This window comes from Sinocyclocheilus grahami, unplaced genomic scaffold (assembly GCF_001515645.1).
Source record: "Sinocyclocheilus grahami isolate Dianchi unplaced genomic scaffold, SAMN03320097.WGS_v1.1 scaffold822.1, whole genome shotgun sequence".
Taxonomy (NCBI): Eukaryota; Metazoa; Chordata; class Actinopteri; order Cypriniformes; family Cyprinidae; genus Sinocyclocheilus; species Sinocyclocheilus grahami.
The window spans coordinates 24,554-52,180 of record NW_015506001.1 but is presented as its reverse complement, the minus strand read 5'-3'; the positions used below and the strand labels follow the sequence as shown (position 1 = coordinate 52,180).

Below are 27,627 nucleotides of genomic sequence, written 5' to 3'. Positions count from 1 at the left end.
GATAAAGATGTTTATTCATAGATAAAGATTCTCTACAGGTGCAGAAAAAACAAATTCAAGGACACGGATACACATACTATCTTTAATTCATGAGGATGAGTAATGTCAGGTTTATAGTGTTCACTCAACCATATTGAATACACAATGAACCAGATTATTCAAACTTGGTCAATTGTGTTTGGTTACGAGACATGCAAGAACCATTTTTGGTGTTACTGACATCAAACCTGGCACAACATGAAGATTTTCGACTATTTTTGATCCCCATGCATGACTTTTGAACACTCAGGATACAGCACAAGTATATAGCCAAGTCATATGGACTATGTTTGTGGTGATTTTATTTCTATTTTACCTCTACTCTACAGAACAGTGGAGAAGCAATAGACGGCAAAAGGAAATTCCATTTGGTACTGCTAGTGACACCAAAATTAGACACTTTACCTTTAAATGATTAGCTAATCACAACCAGCTTTCAAAAAAGAAAAAAAAAGAAAATAATAATATATAGTATACACTTTTCAGATCATTATGAATTTTAATCCAAGCAATTAAGGCTTATTCAGATCCCCATTAACACAGGTCGAAGAGATATTAAAGCTAAAGAGAGTAAACATAACCTGCCTAAGAGGTATCAGTAAAGGCAAATGCATAATTGGACGAACACGAGGAATAGGAAAAAAACAGCACCATCATGGGAGGCTCTGGAAAACACTTCCCTTTCATAATCTCGGAATTCAACCAATCAGTACTCAGAAGAACCCCTCCCCCCCAGAGCGCCCCTCCTCTGAAACTCCATGCCTGTCTGTTTATAGAGCGCAGAGAGAAGAGAGACAGAGACGGAGAGGGAGTGTAGTATACACTCAATCTCTGCGAGAGAGCGACAGAGAGGAAAAGGAGGAAGACAATTCAGAGAGCAAATCGGAGGATAGGACAAAAAAGGATGGATGCTGAGGAAGAAATAAATGTTATCTGGAAGGGATATCAAAAAGCTTTAAGATCATGATCTTTGTTTGTGCTTTAATATTTTCACCAGTTTCTCCAGAAGCCACGTGGACACTGGAAGCTTAAATGTCACAGAGAGTTAGTAGCCCTATATGCCATTTGTCACTTGAACAAAATGAGCAGACAAACTGTATGTTTAAAATTTAAGGACCACTTTCTCCGGGTTCTGGAGCAACACTGAGAAACAACTGTGACGTATCTGTATCTTCTGGTTAAAACTAACATCAGATTGCTTGTATTGTGGACTGTTATTATGGTTACTGTGGACCAGTGCTCATGTGACACGCTATGCGCCTGCTGCTCAGCTGAGGGCAAGATTATACTAACTGAAATGGACAGGATGCTGACTTTCTCAAAAACATCCTCCAGCCTGCGGCAGTGAGCTAACTCTTGATTTAAGACCTCTTCTGTTCTATCCCAGAGGTCAGGACTGCAAAACAACGCCAACTGTAAAAAGGATTGTGCACAGAAGGTTGGGCTCAGCCTTGAGGATGGAACAAAAACAATTGCTTTCCCTTTGATGACCGCGCCTCCAACTCTCTCTACCTGAGAATGGACTAAAATCTGGGGCAGGACTCAAAATTCAAATACCAGCCAAACAAGAGTTATGAGATGGGATATTTGGAGTAACTGCTGGCAACCTTAAGGTAAAGATAATATTATCGTCTTCAACTTCTAAGATTAGAATTTTGTAAGTTGTAAGTAAGTTGATTAAATAATAATAGTCCTCGCATTGATGTACTCTCACGCTGAGCGAAGAATTATTGAGCAAGCTATCCACTGTATTCAATAACTCATGTCTTTTTGTTCTCCTTGTCTTGCGATCTGATCTGTCCGATTTTTAAGGATAGGAACACCTAATCAAGACGTCCTGACGACACAATGTTGTGCGCTCAGGGTGTGGCCGCACCCCTAATGCTGAGCTCTTTTCTGCTGCTGCTAGTCAGAGCCAATCTCCCTTCTGGCTGCCTGATTGCATCCGATATCCTGAGCTGCACCAACCTCGGCCTCAACCAAGTCCCGGTAGAGTTGCCTGGAATGGTGGCAACACTGGACTTCAACCACAACCGCATAGAACGTCTTGAGGCGGGTAGCTTCTCTGCTCTGCCCAATCTTGACACCATACGGTTAGCCCACAATCAGCTGAGCAGACTCACTCCTGGAACCTTCCGGAATACAAGCAGCATACGCCATCTGGACCTTTCCTCCAATCAACTGAACATTATAGAGGAGCACTACTTTCAAGAGTTAGTAGGAATCAAGGAGTTACTCCTTTACAACAACCAGATAGTGAGGGTAGAAAGCAAAGCCCTGAGTGGTTTGAGTAACCTACACAAGGCCTACCTGAGCCATAACAGACTGACAGATTTCCCCTTCTTTTCTATTCAAGAACATCCCAATCTCACCACTCTGGATCTAAGTTCGAACCGTATGCCCAACCTTCCTGTCAAAGACATCGCAGCTCTAAGGGAAAAGGTACAGAATGGGTTGTTCCTGCACAACAATAGCCTAATTTGCGAGTGCTCCATGTACAGCCTGTTTAAACAATGGGAGTACAGAGGCTTTACCGCAGTAACAGATTTTCGGGAAGAGCATACGTGCTTGCTTTATGGCGAGCAACGTGCTGTGGTGCATTTTCTCAAGCATGTACGATACTTTGAGAACTGCATAATAAAACTTCCAACGAAGAGAGTTAGCATGGAAGCAGACGCTGGGAATTCAGTGATGTTGGATTGTATAACATCATTAAAGGGAAAGCATCTCAACTATTCGTGGGTATCCCCAAGTAGGGAATACATTGCTCCTCCTGGTAATAGCAATACACTGAGAATGTATTCAAATGGTTCTTTGGAAATCTTGGTGGCACAAGAGAACGACTCTGGGGTGTACTTGTGCATGGTCCACAACCATCAAGAGTCAAGCAACGATTCTCTTGAAGTTAATGTAACTGTGCAGCTGCGCGATCAAGAGGAGGAGCCCTTTAACACTGGCTTTACAACCCTGCTGGGCTGCATTGTCAGCCTGGTTTTGGTCCTTATGTACCTCTACTTGACACCCTGTCGCTGCTGGTGTCTACCAGCAACACCAAGTCCTGCGAACGAATGCAGTGCCCAGTCGTCTATCCTGACTCCAACACCCCCTGCCACTACGGAGGGCCCCGGCCGCAAGGTCAGTAACAACAAGCATGTGGTCTTTCTGGAACCCATCAAGGAGGCACAGAATGGGAGGCCGCGGGCAGCACTGGTCCTTGAGCATCCCAAGCTGGCAGTAACACGGAGCGATGCTGACTCTGTCACTTCCGTCTTCTCAGATACCACTATTGTGCCATAGCGGATGCTTACTGTCATCCCAAAGACCTGCTCAAATGAGCACGAGGGTCCTTCAACGTGGCAGTCTGCAACTGCACAGCTACTCAGGACAGATCAGGGAGAGGGTTTTGCAAGCCCATATCAGTGAGCAGAACAGAGCAGGAAAGCATATACAATCAGAGAGTAGAAAGACATAAAAACAAAAAGGCAAAAAGATGGAGCCAAGTGCTCCCAAGAATCACCTTTAAGGCTTGACTGAGCCACGGCGATACGAGAGGAAGGAATTGGTTTGAAACTACAAAAGCTGAAAAGGCTAAAAAGCTTTCCCTTTACCACTGCTTGAGCCTTGATAGATTCTATGAATGCCTTGACTAGAGCCTATAACCCACTGAATACTGCATAAACCCTACTCTACTCTAGAAATAGCATGAATGATATGGAGGAAAATGACAAGTGCATAATGGATATCTAGTTTTTTACAGATATAACTAGAATGTTGATTATTTTTAGATGTCCGTTGTATCCCTGTGTTTCAGACTGGCAATTTGGTGATTAGTTAGCAGCAGTAATTCATTGCCTACTTTGCAAATGTAAGGGTTTTGGGCAGAGAAAATGCACCTATAAAAGTAGATTGTTTATTTAAATAAATTGGCATGCAGTTGTGCAAAGTGGTGCTCCTAAACTATATGAATGTGGATATCACACAGAGGTCACATATCCTTAGTACGATTATAACTTGAAATGGAATCTGTGAAAAAGTATTTTTGCCCCTTCCTAAGCATTCCATGTTTCCCCTTGCAATCCACCTCTCCCACAAATCCTCACTATGTCAGCTTCTTAATAAATAATTTTGCTTCGACCCCAGAGGTAAATGTATGCCTTCTTATTCTTAATTGAAGTCTTTATAGCAAAGGTGAACATTCAAACTATGGAATGTGTGTCCTAAAGTTCCTGCTTTTCTATTCAAGAGTAAATCTAAACTGTGTGCAACTGTACAAAATAACAAAACATCATCAAAAGCTGCCGTCAACTAGAGCATGGCAGAAGTTGTGTGATATATGTGGGAACAAACCTCAATGTTCATGAATATCATGGTTGCTTTTGATAACGGCATACAAAAATGCCCATATTTGGTTGACAATGGCACACAAAAATTTCACTGACCAATGAAGCTGCAGCACAAACCACTAATACTCTTTTTATCTCTGGAACCTCGGGCCCAGTGAAGGGAGAGATTCTGATTAATCAAGTTTGTGTGATGATCTGGAGATATGCCATGACCCACAGATTAAAACATGGGTAAAGGGAGAATTTTACAACAGTACATTACCCTTGAGCCGAAGCCCATCTTCCCCAGAATAACTGCATACTAATGAGTGTGTTCCATCCAAAGCTGTACTGCTGTCACTAAAACCACCATCATCATAACCATCACCACCACCGCACCGTTTTGTGCCACAATTCTAACCATATCTGCATGGACGCACATTTTGACATCCAAGGCATGCATAGTTTCCATCTAGGCTCTGGAGTAGAAGAGAGTGGGGTAAGATGTGCCACTTTTTATTCAAAGGGATGATTCACCAAAAAATGAAAATTCTGCAATCATTTACTCACCCTAATTTCATTCCAAAACTGTATGACTTTATTATGTGGAGCATAAGTGAAGATATCTGGAGAAATGTCTTAGCGTGTATTTCCCCCCCCATACAATTGAAGTCAACGGTACCCAAAACTGTTTGGTTACCAACATTCTTCAAAATATATTTTTTAAAGGTTTCCTATTATGCTCTTTTACAAAGTCTTGATTTAGTTTTGGGGGTGTAGTAGAACATGCTCTCATACTAGGTTGTTCGAAAAACACAATATTTTTCCTGTATCAAATGAAGGCCCGCCTTCTGAAATACGAAATGTGCTGTGATTGGTTAGCTGGGCCAGTGTGTGCTGTGATTGGTTAGCTGGGCCAATGTGTGTTGTGATTGGCAGCACTCGGCGCCTGGTCGGGAAATGTCATGCCCCTTACCAAAGCCGCCTGCGAGCTTCAGTGTAAATATTGCGTCAAAATCAAATCAATTTGAACACAATTTAAACCCGGATGATTGTAACCACTCTAAGTTCGTCTGCCTTGGGAAAGCTAGCGTGTCTCAGACATAGTGATAACACTCGTTGCCTTCTCTAGTGCAGCTCAACCAGGTCTCGTCCCATTCGTCGATATTTGTGATATCACAAATCCCGGAAAATATGAGTCGTTCGTTGTAGTTTTTGAAAAGTAATTTCTGTTAAATAAAATATCTCCTTTTGAAGTGGACTTTGAGCGTTGTAACTGTGCAGATCTTTTTTATGCTCAAACAGCAACATTACTGCACTAACTAAAGTTGAAAAAGTGAAAAAGCATAATAGCACCCCTTTCAGGTTTAGCAGAAAAAGAAAGTCACACAGGTTTGGAACAAATTGAGGGCGATTAAATACTGTGTAAGTAAATAAATGAATGTAAATCAGAAAAACAATCCACATCCACTATCCACAATCCCATATTCTTAAGTATTTTAGTCTATTTTGCTGCAAAATATTTACAATTTAATAGCCATCAATATGGTAATAAGGCAAACCTTTTTATGTATACACCATTTAATAATGAGAGGTGTAATATTCATAATATTTTAATATAGCAAACCATTTTTTATAAACATTTTTTTTTTTTGGATATGGATGCAAAGCTTACTATCACTATTTGTTGAAGTATATTTTACCTTAAACCATCAACGATTCATGGTTCATCTTTATCTAGAAAATTTTACAAGGTTTTATCCAATGGGAATTCAACATGTTTAATCCATATTTTTAGGAAGAAAACTGACTTTTGTCATATGCATTTCTTAATCACCTGCATCTGACAACCCATTTCTAAATAAATATTCACATGACCAAAACTGTACATAATCTGCCTCACTGGCACAACTTACCCCTGCCTTCCCTAAAGCAAAACATGTTAAAGACTAATATTCAGACGCTCAGATATACCAGATTCCATCGTCACCACCCTGAATGCATGTTCTGCTGGGTACGCGTCTTTTCATGCTGTATAAAGCTCCTGCTAAGAGACTTTATGCAGTGGGGTGCAGTTGCTGCCTCTGAGCTGTGTGTGGTCCACCTCATTAGTGTTTTATTTATCACACAGGATCAATACTCTCAAAGAACTATATATCAAAACTGTGACAGCACAAAAAAAGCACAGGAGAAACCTCATATGAGCCTGGGGCTAATTGAAACCCAAGGTTTGTGTGTAAGAGGGCTTTTTCGATATCAGTTTCATGTGCATGCGTGTACTGTAATTAGTCCATCATTAGGAAAATAAGATTGCAAGACGATACCCAATAACACACAGGGTATGACTAAAATCTTGCATCGATGATGAATCAATGTTAACGGCGATAATATGTCAAGCAGCATAAAAAGTTTATTATATGTACACAAACTAAAATACAATATTCTTTCTGTGAAAATGCATTAACAAGGGTGTTTATAACACACATAATCACAGTACGGACCTATCAACCACAATCCAGGACATCATTCTATATTGCAGGAGAATACATAAAGGGAAATCCTATAATCATAACATCTGCTGAGCTGTAAAGATGGTCTAAAAATGTTCTTCCCCGTGCACCATACTGAGCTTCAGATACCTGAGTGGGAAAACCAATATGGGCTTTTGTTTGAGCCACGATATTTTCTCTTTACCATTGCTGCTATAAGACAAAGCTTATTGGTCCACATTAGCAACGGCCTGGAAGTCAAAACTGTGACAGCGCAAAAAAAGCACAGGAGAAACCTCATATGAGCCTGGGGCTAATTGAAACCCAAGGTTTGTGTGTAAGAGGGCTTTTTCGATATCAGTTTCATGTGCATGCGTGTACTGTAATTAGTCCATCATTAGGAAAATAAGATTGCAAGACGATACCCAATAACACACAGGGTATAACTAAAATCTTGCATCGATGATGAATCAATGTTAACGGCGATAATATGTCAAGCAGCATAAAAAGTTTATTATATGTACACAAACTAAAATACAATATTCTTTCTGTGAAAATGCATTAACAAGGGCGTATATAACACACATAATCACAGTACGGACCTATCAACCACAATCCAGGACATCATTCTATATTGCAGGAGAATACATAAAGGGAAATCCTATAATCATAACATCTGCTGAGCTGTAAAGATGGTCTAAAAATGTTCTTCCCCGTGCACCATACTGAGCTTCAGATACCTGAGTGGGAAAACCAATATGGGCTTTTGTTTGAGCCACGATATTTTCTCTTTACCATTGCTGCTATAAGACAAAGCTTATTGGTCCACATTAGCAACGGCCTGGAAACAGACTTTATCTTGTTACAAAACCACAATATAAAAGGTTTTAGTAAAAAGGCATTTTCACACCAAATCTACATTTTTAGAAGTGAATGAACGCAACATTTTAAGATTAAACAATTAAGGCTATCAAAATAAAATAAATGCATGTGATTATACAAATATGATTAATTGTATTAGGTGCAAAACATCTTTAATACACAAAGTGAGAGGAAGTCCATAAAGGGTGGGGCACTTTTAGTGTATATATATTATTATATTATATTATTATACTTTTTAATTTAAAACAAATTACTTGTATAAATCTTTAAAAATAATAATAAATATGAATTGTAAGCATTATAAATGATATAAATAGTTTTTTCTCCTAATATTATGAGCTTTTGCCATTTGTTTTTTTTTAGCCTTCTTTCTGTTAGTCGCATTGCACTTGGTGCGAACAGTCCATCACAGCTTAGTAATTAACTGAAAATGGCTCTTTTCTTTTTAATTCACATCTTTCAGACAATTTATTGCAGAAAGGCCTTGATCAGTGCTACATTGAAAATAAACACACTGCTTTAGTCTCCCATAACACAGTCACATCAGCTCGGCTTTCATTTCCTGGCTTCTCCGCAAGATTCCCACCATTAAAGCTCAGCAGGACAAATCCAACACTTTTGCCCAACAGCCTGTGAACATGTAAATGAGGAATGCGTAATTAGTTCGCTTGACTCTATTCCTGAATGTTTTAAGCAGAACTGGAAGCATAATTAAAAAATGCATTTGAGAGAATGAAATAGCTTATTTAACAACAGTGTGTCTGAGGTGTAACCTTAGCAATTATGACGAATGGAAAACCATATAATCAACAAAAAAAAGCATTTGCACTCTGCCATGCAAATACATTTTCATAAAAAAAAAAAATAATAATAATATACTAATTCAGAAAATTATTTATTTGGTTTAGGTCTAGATAGTAGATCCCGGAGAAGATTGACAGATAAATCACCCTCCTTTACAGCATCTTTCATTTCCTGCAGTTCTGGCCCTGGTATTTCATCACAGCTCCACAACAGGCCTTCCATTACCATCAAACTAATTTAGAGCGCTCATAAATCAAGAATATTTACAGTTCTGATGAACCACGCAAGACAAATAAAGAGCCGAGATTTGCCTCCTACAAATACTGTCTGGCCAGATTTAGCTGTAATCTACATCTGAGATGAATCCTTCACTGTGGTTGTTCTTTCATTCTGGGAACTGCGCGGGGGAAATGAAAGCTGTGATTAATTCCACCTTAAGAAAACAAGCAGTTTTGTTGCGGTGTGTTTTTTTTTTCTTTTCTTTTTATTATTACTGTTCTGTTAGCGTATTACACAGGATTTTAAAAAGTTCTAAAACATTAAAATACCAATTAAACCTCAATCATAAAATATGCATCAAATATATAATACATGAATCAGAGCCACCTCACAGTGCTGTTTCATTGTGCATCCTATTTTCTGTTGGTTGCGCAGTAAAGATGTGGTTACATTAACGACATTTTTGTTAAATGTCTAGGACAAATGGTAAAAAAGCACAGCTCACACAGACGGCACTTTCAAATCAAACAGCTCTCTGTTGGTCAATGCAGCAAATACTATGTTGCGAATTAACCCCGTTGCGAAATCTGCATGGAGAAATCTTTTGCATTCATGATATTCCCATTCACATGGATTCCTATTGAAATTACCGGATTTGGCCTGTGAAAATTTGCAATGGTAAACAATGGTAATTGTGGCCATTACTTTACAAAAACAACATACTTTCAAATGAGTTAAAGCAACATTTCTATACAATACAGGCAATTTAGTCATTTTTTCTATGGAACAAAAAAAAGGAGCTGTTTAGCAGAATGTTTACGCTGCTCTTTGGCATATGACAAAAGTCCAAAAAAATTGGACCACCCAACATGTGTTTTAAAATCATAAAATAGCCTGAAATTTAAGCTGTTATTTACTGAAAATCTTGCTTGACTCCCATGGTTAAGAAAGAAAGAAAGAAAGCTTTAGAGTAATGGTCAGGCAGCCTTCATTAACAATTTAGGACGTCCCTCTGATATCAGCATTTAAAAAAGTCCAACAATCTGAAACCTATTCATCACAAAGCTAAAAATAAAATCAAGGGATGGCAAATTGCACTACAAAGTTTGCGACTAGGTCATGTTGGTAGTTTATAAAGCTCAGAAAATGTATTTCAAATATGTAAAAATAAAAACAGATCTATATAAAAACATACATTGGAATCAAACTAACATTTAAAAAAAATATTTCAATAATAATAAAAAAAAAAAACAATTAATTTCAGATTTCAATAAGACGGAAGTACAGCATTGGCCTAGATTCATTCAAAGTGGAGATCAAACCACACTGGAGAAAGTGGAAAGTACTGGGCGTCAAAAACAGTAAGCATTTGAACTGGTTTTAGGTCTGGGTATCGACAGTGCTATAATTAAGGACTTCCCCCTGTGAGATGTGTGTGCGAACGTATCCTTTTTCACTCTCTGAACCTAACAGGATGTTTAGACATGAACTCTGAGCCTGGAGCCCGCTTAAGTTAATTAGCAGGCATTGTTAATGAGAGCTCTGAGCCGGCAGTTAGCCGCTCCGCTGGTATTTGATGAAGCCGTCCAGGGCAGGCTTACGATGACTTACTGCTATTAGAGCTGTACAGAGCAGACAACCAATTAAACATCATGTTCAAATAATTTCACCATATTAGTACCGATATCACAATGGAAAATAAATCTCATGAGAGACAAAATATTGTAAACACCTGATGAATGATGCTGCAAAGATTCATGGAGCAGCGCTGTAGTCAAACAGCACAACAGTAGTTTGGAAAAAACCTTCCTGATAAACTGCAGGCTGAGGATTCGGTTCACAACAGGAGAACTTACTGCCACCAATTTATAAACAGAGAAACACCTCAGAAGCTGTGTATGTTACAGTTAGAGATTCTCCGAATCAGGATTTTTGCAGCCGATACCGAGTACCGATTTCTTGTCATGGTGATCGGCCGATACCAATGCCGATTCTGATGCTTCAAGCTTTATATAGACTTTCATCGGGCACACGCGCCTGGCCCGAAGTTAACTTCCGGTCTGTGTTTGTTTATCAGTCTGGCTATGGCGCCGGCTACAAAAGCAGTTAAAGTTAAGTTGATGAGTTGGGCTCAGGAGGTTGTGCTGTGGGATGCGTTTCTAATACATTTATTTGTGGCGCTCGCCACAATATCAAAACTGACTGATTTTCCAAAAGGCTTCATTGAATAAACATGAGCACGTACTGCACGATTAAAAATCAAAACGAGGCGCGGGTGTTTTTATATCACTGTATTTCTGAAGGAAGACTATCTTTAGAAAATTTTCGATGTCATTTTCATTTCAATTTGCATGTTCTATAAAGCAGCGTTTGTGAGCTCAGCGCTGCTTTGTGTACAGCCGTTACTGGGGAAACTTCTTTTTCTCCCGCTTTAAAGCACCTCCTGCTGGCAGAGAATGAATTTGCATTTTCAGTAAGTCCGTCTGATTTACGCAGCAAACATTTTGCTTTTCCTATATCCACGGGCGCTTTGGATAATCCGTGGGTCGGGTAATAAAAAAATGCATTCTTTCTGATTATTTGCAGGTGGGCATCATAAATGATGCAAATATTAACTACAATTTTTTTTAATAAATTTTTTTCATGAGGCAGATGATTTCTTGTGTGTGTGTTCGTTCGCCTGATCGGGAAGTTGCAGTGACAGAAACGTTTACATTCCAGATAAAGTTTGAAAGGAGTAAAGCCTGTGTTAATGCTATTGAGTAGGCTAATATGGCCAAAGAAGATATTTTGTTTTATAATTAAATGTTCATTTAAAAGCAGCCCACGATCAGCTTATTATGTTACCGTTATCCCTTACGGTTACGACAAGGTTTTGTTCCGTCCTCCACGCAGTGACAACTCACAAAAGACTATTTTTAGCCAAGCAGCGCAGAGAGCCGCTTCAGAAACGTGCCGCGGCTGGCCAGTATAAAAAACAAGCACTGGCTAGAGCAGCCACAATCAGCTCCGGTTCCCGTGGAGCCATAATGCGCCGCAGACGTGTGCAGTGGAGGCTCTAACATCAGCTCTAATGTCACTGCATCTGCTGTTAAAAATGAAACATTCATCATATCATCATGCAAAACATACACGACAAACAGCAAATTTTTCATTGTTTCTCGAAAAGTCATAGCATTTCCACACCGGCAATGACATGACAAATTATTTGTCCCCACGCATTATGTACGTCATCACGCGTTGACGTCATCAAATTGCGATCGGTTCGTGAGATCGGCCAAGTGAAGTGAGTACCGACTGAGTCATAAAATGTGATTATCGGCCGATACCGATCTCCAGCCGATCGATCGAAGCATCCCTAGTTACAGTTGAGTTTCACAGGGAAAGGTTGAGAAAGAAAGACTGCAGAATAAACGTGGCACAGATCAACACATGAAATGCAGAGGATTCAGGGGGGAAAAAACAGTGCAGCAACTAAATTTCATTGAGGCTTTTGAGTTCATAGTATTATGAAAACACCTGCCCAGTTCAAAAAAAGCACGTTGAATCTAACATGCAAAACCAACACTTTTTTTTTTTTAAACCCTTCAAATTACATGTCAAAAACCTGGAATATTATACAGAAAATGTAAACCAATGCTGCATTTATTCGATAGGAAACACACTGAAAACAGTAATACTATGAAATACTACTTCAATTTAAAATAACTGTTTCTATGTGAATATATTGTACAATGAAATGTATTTCTGTGATCCAAAGCTGAATTTCACATGATACTACAGAAATTATTCCAATATGTTGCTTTGCTGCTCAAGAAAACATTGATTATTATTATTATTATTATTATCAATTCTGAAAACACTGTTGCTGCTTCATATTTTTGTGGAAATCCTTTTTTTTCCCTGCAAATTTTTTTTAAAACAGCATGTATTTGAAATAGATTTTTTTTTGCAATATTATAAATGTCTTTACTGACAATTTTGAATTGAATTGAGTCCTTGCTGAATAAAAATATGAAATAAAAAAAATATATAACTTCTTACTGACCCCAAACTTTTAAAGCCAAGGAAAACTCAAACTACATGAAATGGCTTGATGAGAACTTTAATAACATTAAAACACATTTCACTCTGCAAACGCTTCGACTAGGGAGCAATTCTGCAAATCGAGAGCTCCATTTGGCAGCTTTCGTAACGGCTGCACTAAACCAGTATTTACTGATAGGGAACGTCAACCACCTGTGGCGTGGAGTCTCACAGAGCATGGAATCCATTACAAAAACACTAGTTTCTTATCACCATAACCGTCTAATAACACCCCACAGCGTCGAGATCTCTTATTTTTAAGCACTACTGGGAAAAATGGCAAAAGCTAATATTCTGTACTTCCATGACTGCTTGCGCCTATGAGTCACGCAGAGCTTGTGAGAAGGTGACACGTGTTCTTGCAGCTTTGACAGGCCCGTAAACTGCGAGTTGAGTGATTTGAGGTTCAGAATTGAACAGTGAGTGAAAACTGATGTGCCAAATAAAGGGTTTGGATTCCAGGAGAATTAATTTACCCATTTTCTCTCTAGTAAAGGCCCTGCCTGCTTTTCTACCTCAACATTTTTCCATAAAATATCCATAACTAATGCTTCAAATCAATCTGCCACCTCTATTTCATGACTCTTTTGTGATGTGCTGTTATCATATTTGGTATATCAAGGATATAAATGGCCATAATTGTACCACTGGCTCAGTCTTGCGCTTTGATGTTGAATACGGGTATAGGCTGGAATGGTACATTCTTAAAAATAAAGGTTCTTTATTGGCATTGATGGTTCCATAACATGCTTCTACAGTTCTTTTGTGTTCAACAAAACTTGACGGATTTGGCTTTCTTTTTCATGACGTTTTCATTTTTAGGTGAACTGTTGTTTTGGTAATCGGACAAATCCGCAAAGAAAGATCCCATCTTCAGGCTTTCTGTAGGACGTATCAAATGTCAGAGGCACAATATTGAGAAAGTCCTGAATAGATTGCTTTTGCCTGTGTTACACTCTCCATTCTGATTCTCTCTGCCTTCTTTTCTTCTCTAAAGATGTGTCAATCCAGACCAGCGGTCACACAGCAGCCTCTTGCCCCTGACATATGGACCACTCGAGCATCTCCACAATGATCTCTGCGGATAAGATGACAAACACATCTCGAGCCGTAACCTCCTTTTCACTGCAAGAAGCCATACAACTTCAGGACGCACAAGTCTCACAATAACATTTCTTCTTGCAAAACAGAAATTCACAAGATGTTTCCTAAAAACTCCACCCACGCACTGTGTATCAGCGAGGATAATTCAATGAAAGACAATGATGTTTACAACTTCTGGATGGGAAATTATGTTTGAAAATGCCACGTCTATCTTTCTTTATTTCCTGTGTAAAGCAATAATGAATGAGATGATGTAGACTAAATGACAAAATATGAATCCCTCCCTCTTCCTGAAATGCTAAGATGGTATTCTGACTGTGAATGTGATCTGTAATGATGCATTGTGGGAATGACAGGACAAGCATGGCACTGACTCGAGACTTAAAATAAGGCGAGGTGGAAAAAAAATGTCTTCAATAAAGAAAAACATACTCGCAGTTTGTCTTTTCTCAATATTTACATGCACAAGTCATTAACGACTTTTGCATAGATATGGAAGGCCAGACTTTGATACCTGAAAACAAATGAAACAAAAACAACAGCAACAAAAAGTGCAGCTTACAAGCGGTTTGCTTAGTCTAACACTCAGTCCTAACTAGGGCTGCACAGTATTAGAAAAACGATATTGCAGTAATGTGTTTTTCTGCTATATATATTGTGATTTCTTTTACTTGAGTGTTCAATAGGCCATATGTGACCGCGGCCCACAAAACCAGTCATAAGAGTAAATTTTTCGAAATTGAGATTTATACATCTCAAAGCTGAATAAATAAGTTGTTAGGATAGGACAATATTTGGCTGAGATACAACTATTTGAAAATCTGGAATCTGAGGGTGCAAAAAAATATAAATATTGAGAAAATCATCTTTAAAGTTGTCCAAATGAAGTTCTTAGCAATGCATATTACTAATCAAAAATGAAGTTTTAATATATTTGCAGTAGGAAATGTACAAAATATATTCATGGAACATGATCTTTACTTAATATCCTAATGATTTTTGGCATAAAAGAATCAATAATTTTGACCCATACAATGTATTTTTGGCTATTGCTACAAATATACCCCAGCGACTTAAGACTGCTTTTGTGCTCCAGGGTCACATATCAGGGTTATTATAGATTTTTTAAAAATCTGATACTTGAAATAAATATTAAAATAAACTTTTTGAGAAGTTGAGAAAGCAACATTGCTCATTTTAATTTTGATGAACTTGATGTACTAAAACTAAAAATATATATTTAAACATTAGGCATATAAGAAAAACTACTAAAAATGACAAAAGCACACAACAAAATTACTAAACTTGAACTAAAATTCAAATGAAAACTGACAACACAATAAGAACTAATTAAAAATATTAATAAAAACTCTAATGGTATCTCAATGATACTAAAATAACACACGGCCACATTCTCACTGTTTTGACCCCTTCAATATGACGGAGATAATAATAATTGTAAAATACTGTAACTGCAAAATAAAAAATAGAGTATAGAAATTATAGTACAACAGTAAAATACCAATACTTATGTCAATTTTCTAAATTTTGAATCTTTTATTTTAATTTTCAGTGTCGCACTGTAAAGAACTGCAACTTGATATCACTGGTTCAAAATACCACTCTTCATAACTTTAAATATCACATAACTTCTGATAAATAATAGCATAAATGCGTAAATAACTGGACGAATAATTAAATGAATGAATGAATGAACAATATGGTGCCAATATAATTAATCAGCAGAATAAATAAGCAGATGTTACATTTACAACATAGGCACACAGAAAAGAATATTTATTTCTAAACATATATTTTACACAATTTAATAAAGCAATAAGCCCCAAGAAGCCATGGTTTACAGTAAATTTATAACAGCTAAGGGGCGTTGTTACGACGCGAAGCGGAGTGCCTAAAACCCCCTTTGCGGTTATAAATTCACTGTAACCCACGGCTTCACGAGGCTTATTGCTTTTATAAAATGGTCATTCCATAAACGTAGTAAGGTTTCACAAAATAAAACAGAGCAAATAAAGTGTAATGATATTAATAAAAACATTAAAACAATGTAGTTCCTCAGAAACTTTATTGGTTTATTGGTTGCAATAAAGTGGTTGCCAAGCAACACACAGATGTAAACAAAGGTGTGTGATTGTAGAGTAATTTACAACAGCTTCGAACGTGGCTCAACCAATCAGAATCAAGGACTGGAACTATCCGTTTTATATATAAATTATTTTTTTTTGCCTGGTAAAAACACTGGAAGCACATGGCAAAACTAGATCATCACTCCCATCATTATGATCAATGAAGCTGTCCACACTGTTACACTTGTAGTGTAGACAACATCATAGATTCAAATGGCACTGATCTAGTTTTTTTTTCACATTGCAATGCATGACTTGCTTTCTCTGCAACACCTCTGCATGACTTTGAGTACCAATAATGTAAAATAAAGTGAAATAAGGTGAATAGGCAAACCATGTGTAAGGAATCCTGTGCACACCTAATATGACGGCTGAAGTTACAGCACTGCTCATGTCAAAGCTTTGATGTCTGACTCAATACTTGTCAGTTTGAGATTATTAGAGGCTCAACACCAATAGCCTACGGTTGCCATAGCAACCATTTTTTCTTATTCTAAAAACATGATATTCTTTTCAGAACATTTTATATTTATTTTTTCCCCCTATATATATATATATATATATTTTTTTTTTTTTTTCTTCTGATTTATCCTACCAGACAGATGTTTGGAAGAAAAAAGTCTAAAGTCTTATTTAAAGTTAGTTGTTTTTAAAGTCTTTAGAGCTCAAAAAGAATGCTATTATTTGTTAAAAAAAAACACAGTAAAAAAAGTAATATTGTGAAATATTAAAATTTAAAATACCTGTTTTCTATTGTAATACAATTTAAAATATAATTTATTCCTGTGATCAAAGCTGAATATTCAGCATCATTACTCTAGTCTTCAGTGTCGCACGATCCTTCAGAAATCATTCTAATATGCTGATTTGCTGCTCATAAAACATTTCTGATTATTATCAATGTTGAAAACTGTTTTTTCTACTTAATATTTTTGTGACAAACGTGATACACCACCAGTCAAAAGATTGGCTAAGTAAGAATAAAATAAATAAATAAATAAATAAATAAACAAATAATATTTACTCCGCAATGGCATGCTACATTAATCAAAAGTAATAGTAAAACATTTCTAATGTTACAAAAATGTTCTGATTAAAATAAATGCTGTTCTTTCGAACTGTCTATTTATCAGAGTTCTAAACGCTGTAATGGTTTCCACAAAAATATTATATAGTTTTCAACATTGATAATATGAACCATTATTAGTAACCGAGCACTAAATCAGCATATTAGAATGATTTCAGAAGGATCATGTGACATATCAAGAAGTATTTATATATACACTCTCAGAAAAAAAGGTACAGAGGCTGCCACTAGGGCGGTAAGGCACACCTTGGTACCTAAAGAGTCCATATTAGTACCTAAAAGGTACAAAAGTGTACTTTTTGAAAAGATACCGCCCCAGTGACAGCTTTTGTACCTTTTTTTCTGAGAGTGTATTGTACATAAAATTTTATATATATCAAACATTTTATATATACACATGTACAATGTATAATTACATTTTATAATAAAAATGAGGTGTCATTCCATGATTATATGTGTTGTTTTAATGCACTGATTAATAATAATAATAAGAAAATAATGAATAGCAAATTAAGATCCAGAGGCAGAGCGTGAGGTTGAGGTTGAATGTGTAGCAGGGTGTGTATAGGAAGGGTCGATGTGGCTGCAGATGTCTCAAGTCGCACAATCATCCAGCACTGAAGACGAGTGTTTGTGACAGCAGCAAGAATCAATGCTGATGAATTGTCACTACAGTACAGATCAATCCTGAAAACTGCGTCAAACACGGTAAGAATTAACAACAGCTGCAGTCGAGAATCATGACGTGAACTGAGTGCCACAGCCCAAACGCTCACAGCTATTGCTGCCAGAGGCTTCAGAATGTAATACAGCAAAATAGTAAGCTGGTGGTCATAAAAATAGTGTAAATAATCAATTTATTTTAATAAGGAGTCATATTTTATTTAAAAAAAAAAAAGAAAAAAAAAAAAAGGCTTTATTGATGGCAGGCTTGTTAGCGATCCAAAGCTGAACACTGTCACAATGTTCAACGTCTTGATATGCGTGATATGCGAGTCAAGGATTAGACTGAAACCATCAACATTAAAAGCTTTTCAGATGAGTCCGTCGAGCCCAGCAGAACTTCTGAGCTCTGCGCCGTCAAACTGATGGGATTGTTTTAAGATCTAAAGCTGCTCTGAATTATGTGCTGGCTTTTGAGGAATTAATGCAAACGATCTTCTGAAAGCGGGAATATTAGGACTAACCCCCAACTGCTCCCTGGGCGCCGCAGCATAAATGGCTGCCCACCGTGTGTGTTCACGGTGTGTGTTTGTTCACTGCTGTGTGTGTGCACTTTGGATGGGTAAATGCAGAGCACTAATTCTGAGTATGGGCCACCATACTTGGCCACATGTCACGTCACGTCAACTTTGTGTTGTGACTCATCTAATAACCATCTGTCTAATTTTAATTTCTGGAGCTGAGGTTAGAAACGTATTTGTAGTTGACAAATTATTTTGCAATTAACTGCCTTCAACTCGATTACAGAGCAACAATTTAAGCCATTATGCTTTTTGCCAAAAAGATCCATTCAAAATAGGAATTCATATGAAAGCAGCACCAAATAATGCAAAGGTACTGAATAATTACCATACTCATAAACATGGTATTTACATGATATAAGTCCAAAAAACAAGGTATTACCATAGTACCACATCTCAATAAATAAATAAATAAATGTTGGGAAAAAAACATGACTGTACAGTATAAGTTCAAAAAACATGGATTTACCATGGTACCATATAAAATAGCATTGTATTATTATGGTACACCAAAAAAAACCATGGTATAGTCACTGTATGTGTTCAGAATGCATGGATTTACCATGGTACTCATACTAAAACAAAAAATATATAGTAATAATAAAATAAAAAAGCACTATTAATATCGTTCATCCAAAAAAAAAACATGGTATAATCACTGTATATTTTCAAAAAGAATATTTAACATGGCACTATATCTTAAAACACTGTATTAGCATGGTAAATCCAGAATGCATGGTATAATCACTGTACTTGTTCAAAATACAGGGATTTACCATGGCACTATCTAAAAACATTGTATTATCATGGTAAATTAAAAAAAAAATAAACTAAATAAATAAATAAAATAAAAGTATAATCACTGTACATGTTCAAAAAGCATGGATGTACCATGGTACCATATCCCAAAAACAATGTATTACCATGGTAAATAAAAAAAACATGGTATAATCACTGTGCATGTTCAAAACGCATGGATTTACCATGGTACAATGTCTAAAAACATTGTTTTTTCATGCTAAATCTATTGTATAGTACTATAGTAAATATATAGCATTACTATAGTACATGTCCAAAAAAGAATTTACCATGACATATGTCCAAAAAGCATGGCATTCCTCTTGCACAAGTCCAAAAAAGATAGTATTACCTTCATAGCATGCCAAAAAGTGGTTTCTCTATGAGACTAAGTAAAAGAAATATATCACTGTACTTTCTGTTAGTGTGCTCATTAGACAGGCAGAACAATAGGCAGTGACTGAATCGGTGGTCAGGAGGTTATCAGCACGTCCTGCTCGGGGTGTTGAAAAGACATTGAGGGTGAAATGTTCCCCTCCTCCTCACAGTCCATTCCTTCCCCTAAAGCCGCTAAAGCCAATTACACTGTGTCACAATCTAATTAGTACAGCACTGCAGGCTGTACCTGATGCCTTTTAGCCAACAATAATGGAAGGAAATTATCTAAATTGATTTTTTCTTCCTCAAGAGATCGGGGAGGCGTATGTATGCGTTATCAGAATGAATGCATCACACTGACGCTGTGCCTCACTGTTGTTTTACGCCAGTCAGACTCCGCAGTTCTCCAAGAGAACCTTTACAATTGAGCTTAAAGAGATGTTCACCAAAAAATAAATGTACTCGCCCTCATGCCGTTTTAAGCCTGAATTTGCAAATTAATTAGCAAAATGGCTAGTAACTGATTTTACCAAGTGGTTTAAATATTCTTTTTGGCATTTAACAGTAAATTAGAAGAGAAAATGAACTGATGATTGGAACACTGTTTGCCTAAATAAAAGTCATAGCTAACTGTATAGTAGCATCTTTGCTAACTGCTAACCCAGACCTCTGTGTTTCAGTTACGCAAAAAAAAAAAAAAAGTACCATTATGTTTTTTGGGATTTAATAGAATGCTAGTACCATGGGGTTCTGAAAACATATCAGTGATATAATGATGCTCTTTGACGTAAACTGCGCTAACATGCAAGTACAATGGTATATAAACATGCTAATCATTCAGTACATTTTTGCATTCCACTGTGCTCCTTATGCATTGCATTTCTACAATATGTGAACACGCACTAGACAGACAAATCTAAGAGGAAAAGTCAGAATTGTGAGAAAGTCACAATACATTTTTTTTTCGTGGATGAAAACAAACCGAATTATGAGATGCAAAGTCAGAATTGCGAGAAAAAAAGTCAGAATTTGGTGTTTATATCTCCCATTTACACAATTACCTTTTTTTTTTCTTTTTTTTTATGCAATGGCAGAAACGGGCTTCAATACATGACACAGTGTTCATGACATCTTCATGACAAAACGGACACTAACAAAGCCAAAACATGTCAACGGCAAAGCGTTAACTGTTCTATATACATATATATATACATACATATATATATACACTGTGAGCTGTAAGGTCTTATATAGATAGGTGTGTGGCTTTCCTAATCAAGTCCAGTCAGTATAATCAAACACAGCTGGACTCAAATTAAGGTGTAGAACCATCTCAAGGATGCTCAGAAGAAATGGACAGCACCTGAGTTAAATATTTGAGTGTCACAGCAAAGGGTCTGAATACTTAGGACCATGTGATATTTCAGTTTTTCTTTTTTAATAAATCTGCAAAAATGTCAACAATTCTGTGTTTTTCTGTCAATATGGGGTGCTGTGTGTACATTAATGAGGAAAAAAACTTAACTTGAATGATTTTAGCAAATGGCTGCAATATTGTTAAGAGTGAAAATTTTAAGGGGGTCTGAATACTTTCCGTACCCACTATATATATATATATATATATATATAAATAAATGCTTCTCGAGAGCTTACTTTTTTCCATTTCAAAGCTAGCATCTCATGTTTTTTCAATGCAAAAAAACTAATTCTTACCCGTAAACCATATTTTCTGAAGAAAATTAATTGCCAGTGCTAGACTTGACACCAAAAACATCAATATTGACCATGGTTTTATCATCTTATCATAACGGTACTATGGTACAACCACAAAACTTTTAGAAAATGGTAGCAGTTTAGCCCTTGTTGAAGAACTTCCACTGACCTCCTCCTTTGAACAATACTGCAGTGGTCCATCACCATTATGCTATATGGGGGTGGATAGAAGACGATCTCAGAGAAGTAATTCACATTGAAGAGATTATTAAGAAAGGTCTTAATGGACCTTTGGGGGACATTTATCCCAAAGACCAAGGTCGAAACCAAGGTAACACCCCTTATTCTAAGTTAAGTGCCCTGGGATGTTTTATGATCTCAAGAGAATGGTTTTAAGTGACCTCTAAAGGACAGGATACAATGAGGAGCTCATCAGTGCAATTATTTTCTGTGACCGAGATAGAAATGTCATCATCGACCATAATTTTCTTTGTTTTTTTAACTCCAAGATGATGAGCAGAGCTGGAGAACAACTTTAAGCCTCTCAGGAGGTCAAACATTGGAGTCCATTGACTTTCATAGTATGGGCATTTTTCATTATATCTTCTCTTGTTTTCCACTGAAGAAAGTAAGTCGTATAGGTGTGGAACGGGTTTGTTTGTTGGTGTGGCTCAATGTGGTTTCTTCAATCTACACTAAAAGCTATGGGATGGCTGGATCACCCACACACAAGCAGCGTGGCAGAGGTCCAACAAAGCTCTTTGGTTCCTGTGGAGAATCACAGGCCGTCTGGAGGAGATGACAGGAGATGTGAAGAGCTCATTGGACATGAATTAAGGATCCCAGTTGCTGAGAGACCTGACCTCACAGTAAAGGCTCATATTGAGAGCATCAAGACTGGGCTGTGCCAAACCTGGCACTGTTATACACAAGATCAAACATGCATTTCCCATTTCCCATTCAAGCACGTGCTTAATGGTCACTCCATTACACTGCTGTTAAATTGATAGTGTCTGGCCGACGAATCACGAACAAAATGGAAAATGGAATTTTTTTACTGCTACAAATGCAAGAGTGTAAGAGTGTCGACTAATTTAGTGTTAGCTATAACTGAAGCTCCATAACCAATATTATAGTAAAATATTATAATAGATATAACAGAGAGGCTCTAAACCTGGCCTGGAGAAGCCATGTTCGAAGAATTAAATACACGTCTGGGACTGCAGAATATACTGTATATTAACGTGCCAACTCGCCGTTTACAGCCGGCTAGGCTGTAAACGGCCTAGAGTTAATGAGCACTTTTACATGCACGTTCTTAAGCCGATTATGCTTAATAAGCCGAAAACGCACTTGGTCATGTAAACGCGGAAACCCATTTTCTTTTATCGGAGTAAGGTCATAAACGGCATAAGCATAAATCGGTTGCAACAGGTAGTTTTTTGCCTCTTACTCCGATTTCGCCAGGCATGTAAACGCAATAACCCACTTTGTCGGCTTATTGAAGTGCGCATGTGTGATACGTGACAGGAACGCATCGTTAGTGCAGATTTAAGCACATCTAGACCGAGCAAACTTCTTGCAATAAAGAAAGAAGGAAATGTATCACAAAAGCAGACTTTTTCATGACTCAGAAAATGATAAAAAAAAGTGTTCTCATCTCGTGCAGCAGAAGTGGTTCAGTCACAATGCTGCGTTTATAACTGCATGAGAGGATAATATATGAGCTGTAAGTTTCCCCGACATGTTGCAAGCTTAATTTAACATCACAACTGACAAATGTATGGAATACTCGGAGTCAGATATGCAAATTATTATATTTTGACGTCACTACAGGGAAATAACCTGATTTATTAATGATGTAAACGCAGCTTACTTGCGTTGTCAGGCTACTGATGTGCATGTAAATGGGGAAAACTGGTTATTTTAATAAGCTGATATTTGTGAGTTATCAGCTTACTGGTGTGCATGTAAACGTGCTCAATGAGTTGCTTGATGGAAAAACAGTTTATTCTGATAATTATATTTGGATTATATGTTCTAATCATTATGAAATGTTCTTATTATTACTACACTTAATATATGTTTTCCCCTTATGAAATGTTTGTTCTGATTATTACATTTTTATTTTAGTTATTTTTACATTCTGATTATTATTTTTAAATTCTGGTTATTATAAAATGTGTATTCTGATTATTACATTAATTATTTTTTTCTGGTTATTATTACTTTTTGATTATTATTTATACGGATTATGCAATTTTGATAATATTTTTTACATGCAATACACAGCCTAAGTCAGTGTAAAAGTAAATTTACCATGTTTTGAGAGTTTAGGCACACCTCTTACACATAGTAAAATCACAAAAAATGCACAGCCTTAAGTGGCTTATTGTTTCACTAAAGGAAAATATCATGTCAACATCTGAATGATACAACTAATAAAAATAGCTGGAGTTTTCCTCTGACATTAGCTGAGAAAATATAAAATATAACAGTAAAGCTTTTAGTTTGTGAATAATATTAAAAATAATATTAAACAGTAATTGACATATTGTAAATACACCAAACAAAAATAATACGTTGGTTAATGTTATTTATTTATTTATTTATTTTTTCAATTAAAGGCAATTCAGTGTGTTCATCAAAACCCAACAAGCGCATCAATAAACTGATTCAAACCATTTTTTTTTACTCGTTCATTTGTATGAATGAGAGCTGTAGTTTTAACACACCTAGTTTTCTTGCATAAATCAAACTAAAAGTGAAGTTGCAAGGCCCAATCGTAACGCAATATATATGAACACATGATATCTACCAACAAACTGGATTAAAGGAACTGTCTGGCTTTCAAGTCAGAACAAACCATTAGCGAGATGAGAACAAGAAAAATGAAAACCTACAGACATGTGGCACACTTCTAAACGCTCAGAGAAATCGGTGAGGACTGCTGTTTTTCGCCTTAGCTTTTCCCTGAGGTGTTGCGGTTTGGTCGAGTGCGTAAAGGTCATCTTCTCAAGACGCAATCTCTCATGTTCACCTGTAAACAGAAATGACCTGACAACCTCAATGTCTGTGTCCAGTGTGTGTATACGCTTAGTGCGACCTTATAAAACAAGTAGAAGAAGTCTTGTGGCATTCAAAGAGAAAGGTCAGGTCTTATCGCAACATGTGGAGAGAGAAGCTAGGCCATCTTGAGAAGATAAGAGAACACCACAGCATTCTGGGTAATTGGTGCAGTTGCTGTGGGCAAAAGCATAAAAACTGCAAAGCAGCTCAGTAGGTCCTGAAGATAAGATTCATATTACATAATTCACTAGCAAGTAAAATTAAAGAGGAATATAACTGACAAAATGAAATATAGGATATATATATATAACACGAAATAATCTTCAATCAATAATTATGCAATTAAATGTGTCCATACAAATACAAAAGATAGAGCTGCCCCCTAATAGTCGACTAACCGTTAGCCGACGAGAAGAGGCTTGGTTGACCAAAATTTCATTAGTCGCAGAAAAAAAAATCCACACGAAGTGGCGAAATCACGCAGTCGACGGACAAATCGTTAACGGCTGGTCTATGTGGTAATATAGTACATCAGGCAGGACATCCATATGCTCACCTAACATTCATCGTCTTCAAATATGGCTTATCATCTGAAATATGTATGTAGTAGCAACTTTTCATGGCAGCTCAATCTAATGTTAGCCTAGAAAAAGTGCGCAGTTCACGTGTTTGTGCGGAGTGTGGAAGCTGAACATTAGCTCAGCTGCGATCATTAGCTCTTAAAATACTTCATTTTTGGTCATACAGATAAGAGTAATGCATCTTTTGTATCTGTAAAGACTCTACGTTTATTTGTGTGCACTCAGAATAACAACGAAACGTTGCGCTTTTGTAAAATAATGAAAGCAAACAGGATGCGCTTTCAGCCGTCTTGGACTCTGTGAACTTGAGCGCGTCACTTCTAAACTCCTTGTATGCTTGCCTTATTACAGACATGAAAAATATATCTATAGAGTGTGAAACTTTTAAATGAACCAATTCAAATAGAAAACAAATATTCTCAGATTATGTAATCTGTATGAAACATGCATACAGCCGCATACTGAGATGACGAGTCAGTGTCGCCGACTTCATCTCTTAAACCAAAAACAGAAAGCACTAGTGTAACGATAAATTATTAAAACGTTAATGCAGTGTACTGTACTTGCGGTTTTTCCCTAACACATTCATAATTATTATATTTGCCGGTGCGCTGTGGCAAGCCTTTTTTTTGCATGCGCTTGAGCGCTTATTAGGCTATGTAGGCAATTAAAGGCTCATTATTATGATTTATATGGTTTATTAATAAAAGTGCGACTAATAGTCGACTAATGCTTAAAATTAATGACTACTAGTCGACCAGAAAAATCTTTAGTCGAGGGCAGCCCTAACAAAAGATGAGAAATTTTTGTAGCACGAAAAAGGCATTAAACAAATGTAATGTTAAAAAAAATGATTTAAAATGAAATATTGGAAAACTAACTAAATAAATAAATAAACAAGGCCTAAAATGTATTTATGTACAATTATGCCTAAAAAGTAGAACATTTATCACTTTATAGAAAACAGTATTGCTGAATTAGACATGTACCTGTGTTTGTCTTTTTCTACATGACAATGTATATTGTGTATGCATGATTTTATATAGTATACACTGTACTCGACATGAGCAATCAACATGATAGCCAATCTAAAACAATTACAAATAACATTTTATTATTTCATAACTATGCCGTTTTTGTGACATCATCTATTGAAAGAATGCATTTATATTTATAATACAAATATTTAGATATTACAAGACTATTAAAATACATTTAAAATTGATGTCACACCACACGACTAAATATTAAAACATTAAATAATAACAACAAGTAGTAATATAATAAATATAATAAAAAAGTAGGAAGTGAACCTAAAATACACAAAACAATATCCCAGTATAAATAATTATGTACTCAAGACAAGTGAATGGACTTGATACACAATGTACTAACTATTGTCACGGTGTTGTTGTGCCAGAGAACAGGCAGGACGACGAGGATGAAGGATACAAGAAACCTTTAATAACTTCACAAGAGGGTAGGAGCACACGCACAGGGTAACATTCACAATAACTGACAAACTGGAACACAATGGACAGGAACTGATATAGGGTGGATAACGAGGGGCAGACAGGTGAGCACAATGAGGTGATTAACTCATAATGAGAACAGGAACAACCAAATACGGACACAGAGGGAGAAACCATAATAGACAGTCCACAGGGGTGTGACAGATCACCCCCCTCCCGGAAGGCGCGACCCTCGCCGTAACCATATCATCGGGGAGGGAGGGTGGGCGCCCTGGGTGGATCCGGGAACCATGGCGGAGCAGAGGACACGGGAGGCCATGGCGGAGCAGGGACCTCGGGAGGCTGCGGCTGAGCAGGATACTTGGGAGGCCATGGCGGAGCCGGATACTCGGGGGATCACGGCGGATCAGGGACCTCGGGGGCCGACGGCGGATCAGGGGCCTCGGGAGGCCACGGTGGATCAGGGGACCTGAGAGGCCACGGCGGAGCAGGGGACTCGGGAGGCCACAGTGGATCAGGGACCTCGGGAGGCCGCGGCAGATCAGGGACCTCGGGAGGCCGTGGAGGAGCAGGGGACTCGGGAGGCCATGGTGGCTCGGCCACGGGTGTATGCCCCCCCCCCAAAATCTTCTTGGGGAAATCTAGGAATCCTGGGGTCGCTCTGGAGGAGCGGGCTCTGGTCGGCGCTCTGGAGGAGCGGGCACTTGAGGGCGATCTGGGGCTGGAGCCGACACGGGAGCGAGCTCTGGGGCTGGAGCAGTCACGGGAGCAGGCTCTGGGGCTGGAGCCGACACGGGAGCGAGCTCTGGGGCTGGAGCCGATACGGGAGCGGGCTCTGGGGCTGGAGCTCTTCCTGGGCTGAACTGGGGATCTGGAGCCCTTCCTGGGCTTACCTGGGGATCTGGAGCCCTTCCTGGGCTTACCTGGGGATCCGGAGCTCTTCCTGGGCTTAACTGGGGATCCAGAGCTCTTCCTGGGCTGACCTGGGGATCAGGAGCCCTTCCTGGGCTTAACTCAGGAACAGGAGCCCTTCCTGGGCTTAACTCGGGAACAGGAGCCCTTCCTGGGCTTAACTCGGGAAAAGGCCGCACTTCTGGGCTGAGGACAGAGACGGTGCTGGGATGAGATGTGTAACCGGAACGTTTGGATAGGTATGTGGAGGGTCTGGGCGAGGGGTGAGCTGGTGAGGCGGG

General features: G+C 37.9%; 2 protein-coding genes across 4 annotated transcripts in view; one reads left to right on the top strand and one right to left on the bottom strand.

Annotated features, from left to right (window-relative positions):
* Positions 1-27,627, bottom strand: part of LOC107562414 (E3 ubiquitin-protein ligase RNF123-like) — a 95,171-nt gene that overhangs the window by 49,248 nt on the left and 18,296 nt on the right. The gene's annotated exons all lie outside the window — the stretch shown is intronic.
* On the top strand, positions 845-14,060 carry LOC107562412 (amphoterin-induced protein 3-like). Of its 3 annotated transcripts, XM_016247045.1 has the most exons (3): positions 845-1,652; positions 1,852-3,174; positions 13,839-14,060. In XM_016247045.1, exons 2-3 carry the CDS (start codon positions 1,888-1,890, stop codon positions 13,914-13,916), a joined length of 1,365 nt encoding a protein of 454 aa, XP_016102531.1. In that variant the 5' UTR covers positions 845-1,652; positions 1,852-1,887; the 3' UTR covers positions 13,917-14,060. The 3 variants fall into 3 exon arrangements, with proteins under 3 accessions (XP_016102531.1, XP_016102530.1, XP_016102529.1); XM_016247044.1 differs by lacking the exon at positions 13,839-14,060 and having other exon boundaries at positions 1,857-4,172; XM_016247043.1 differs by lacking the exon at positions 13,839-14,060 and having other exon boundaries at positions 1,852-4,172.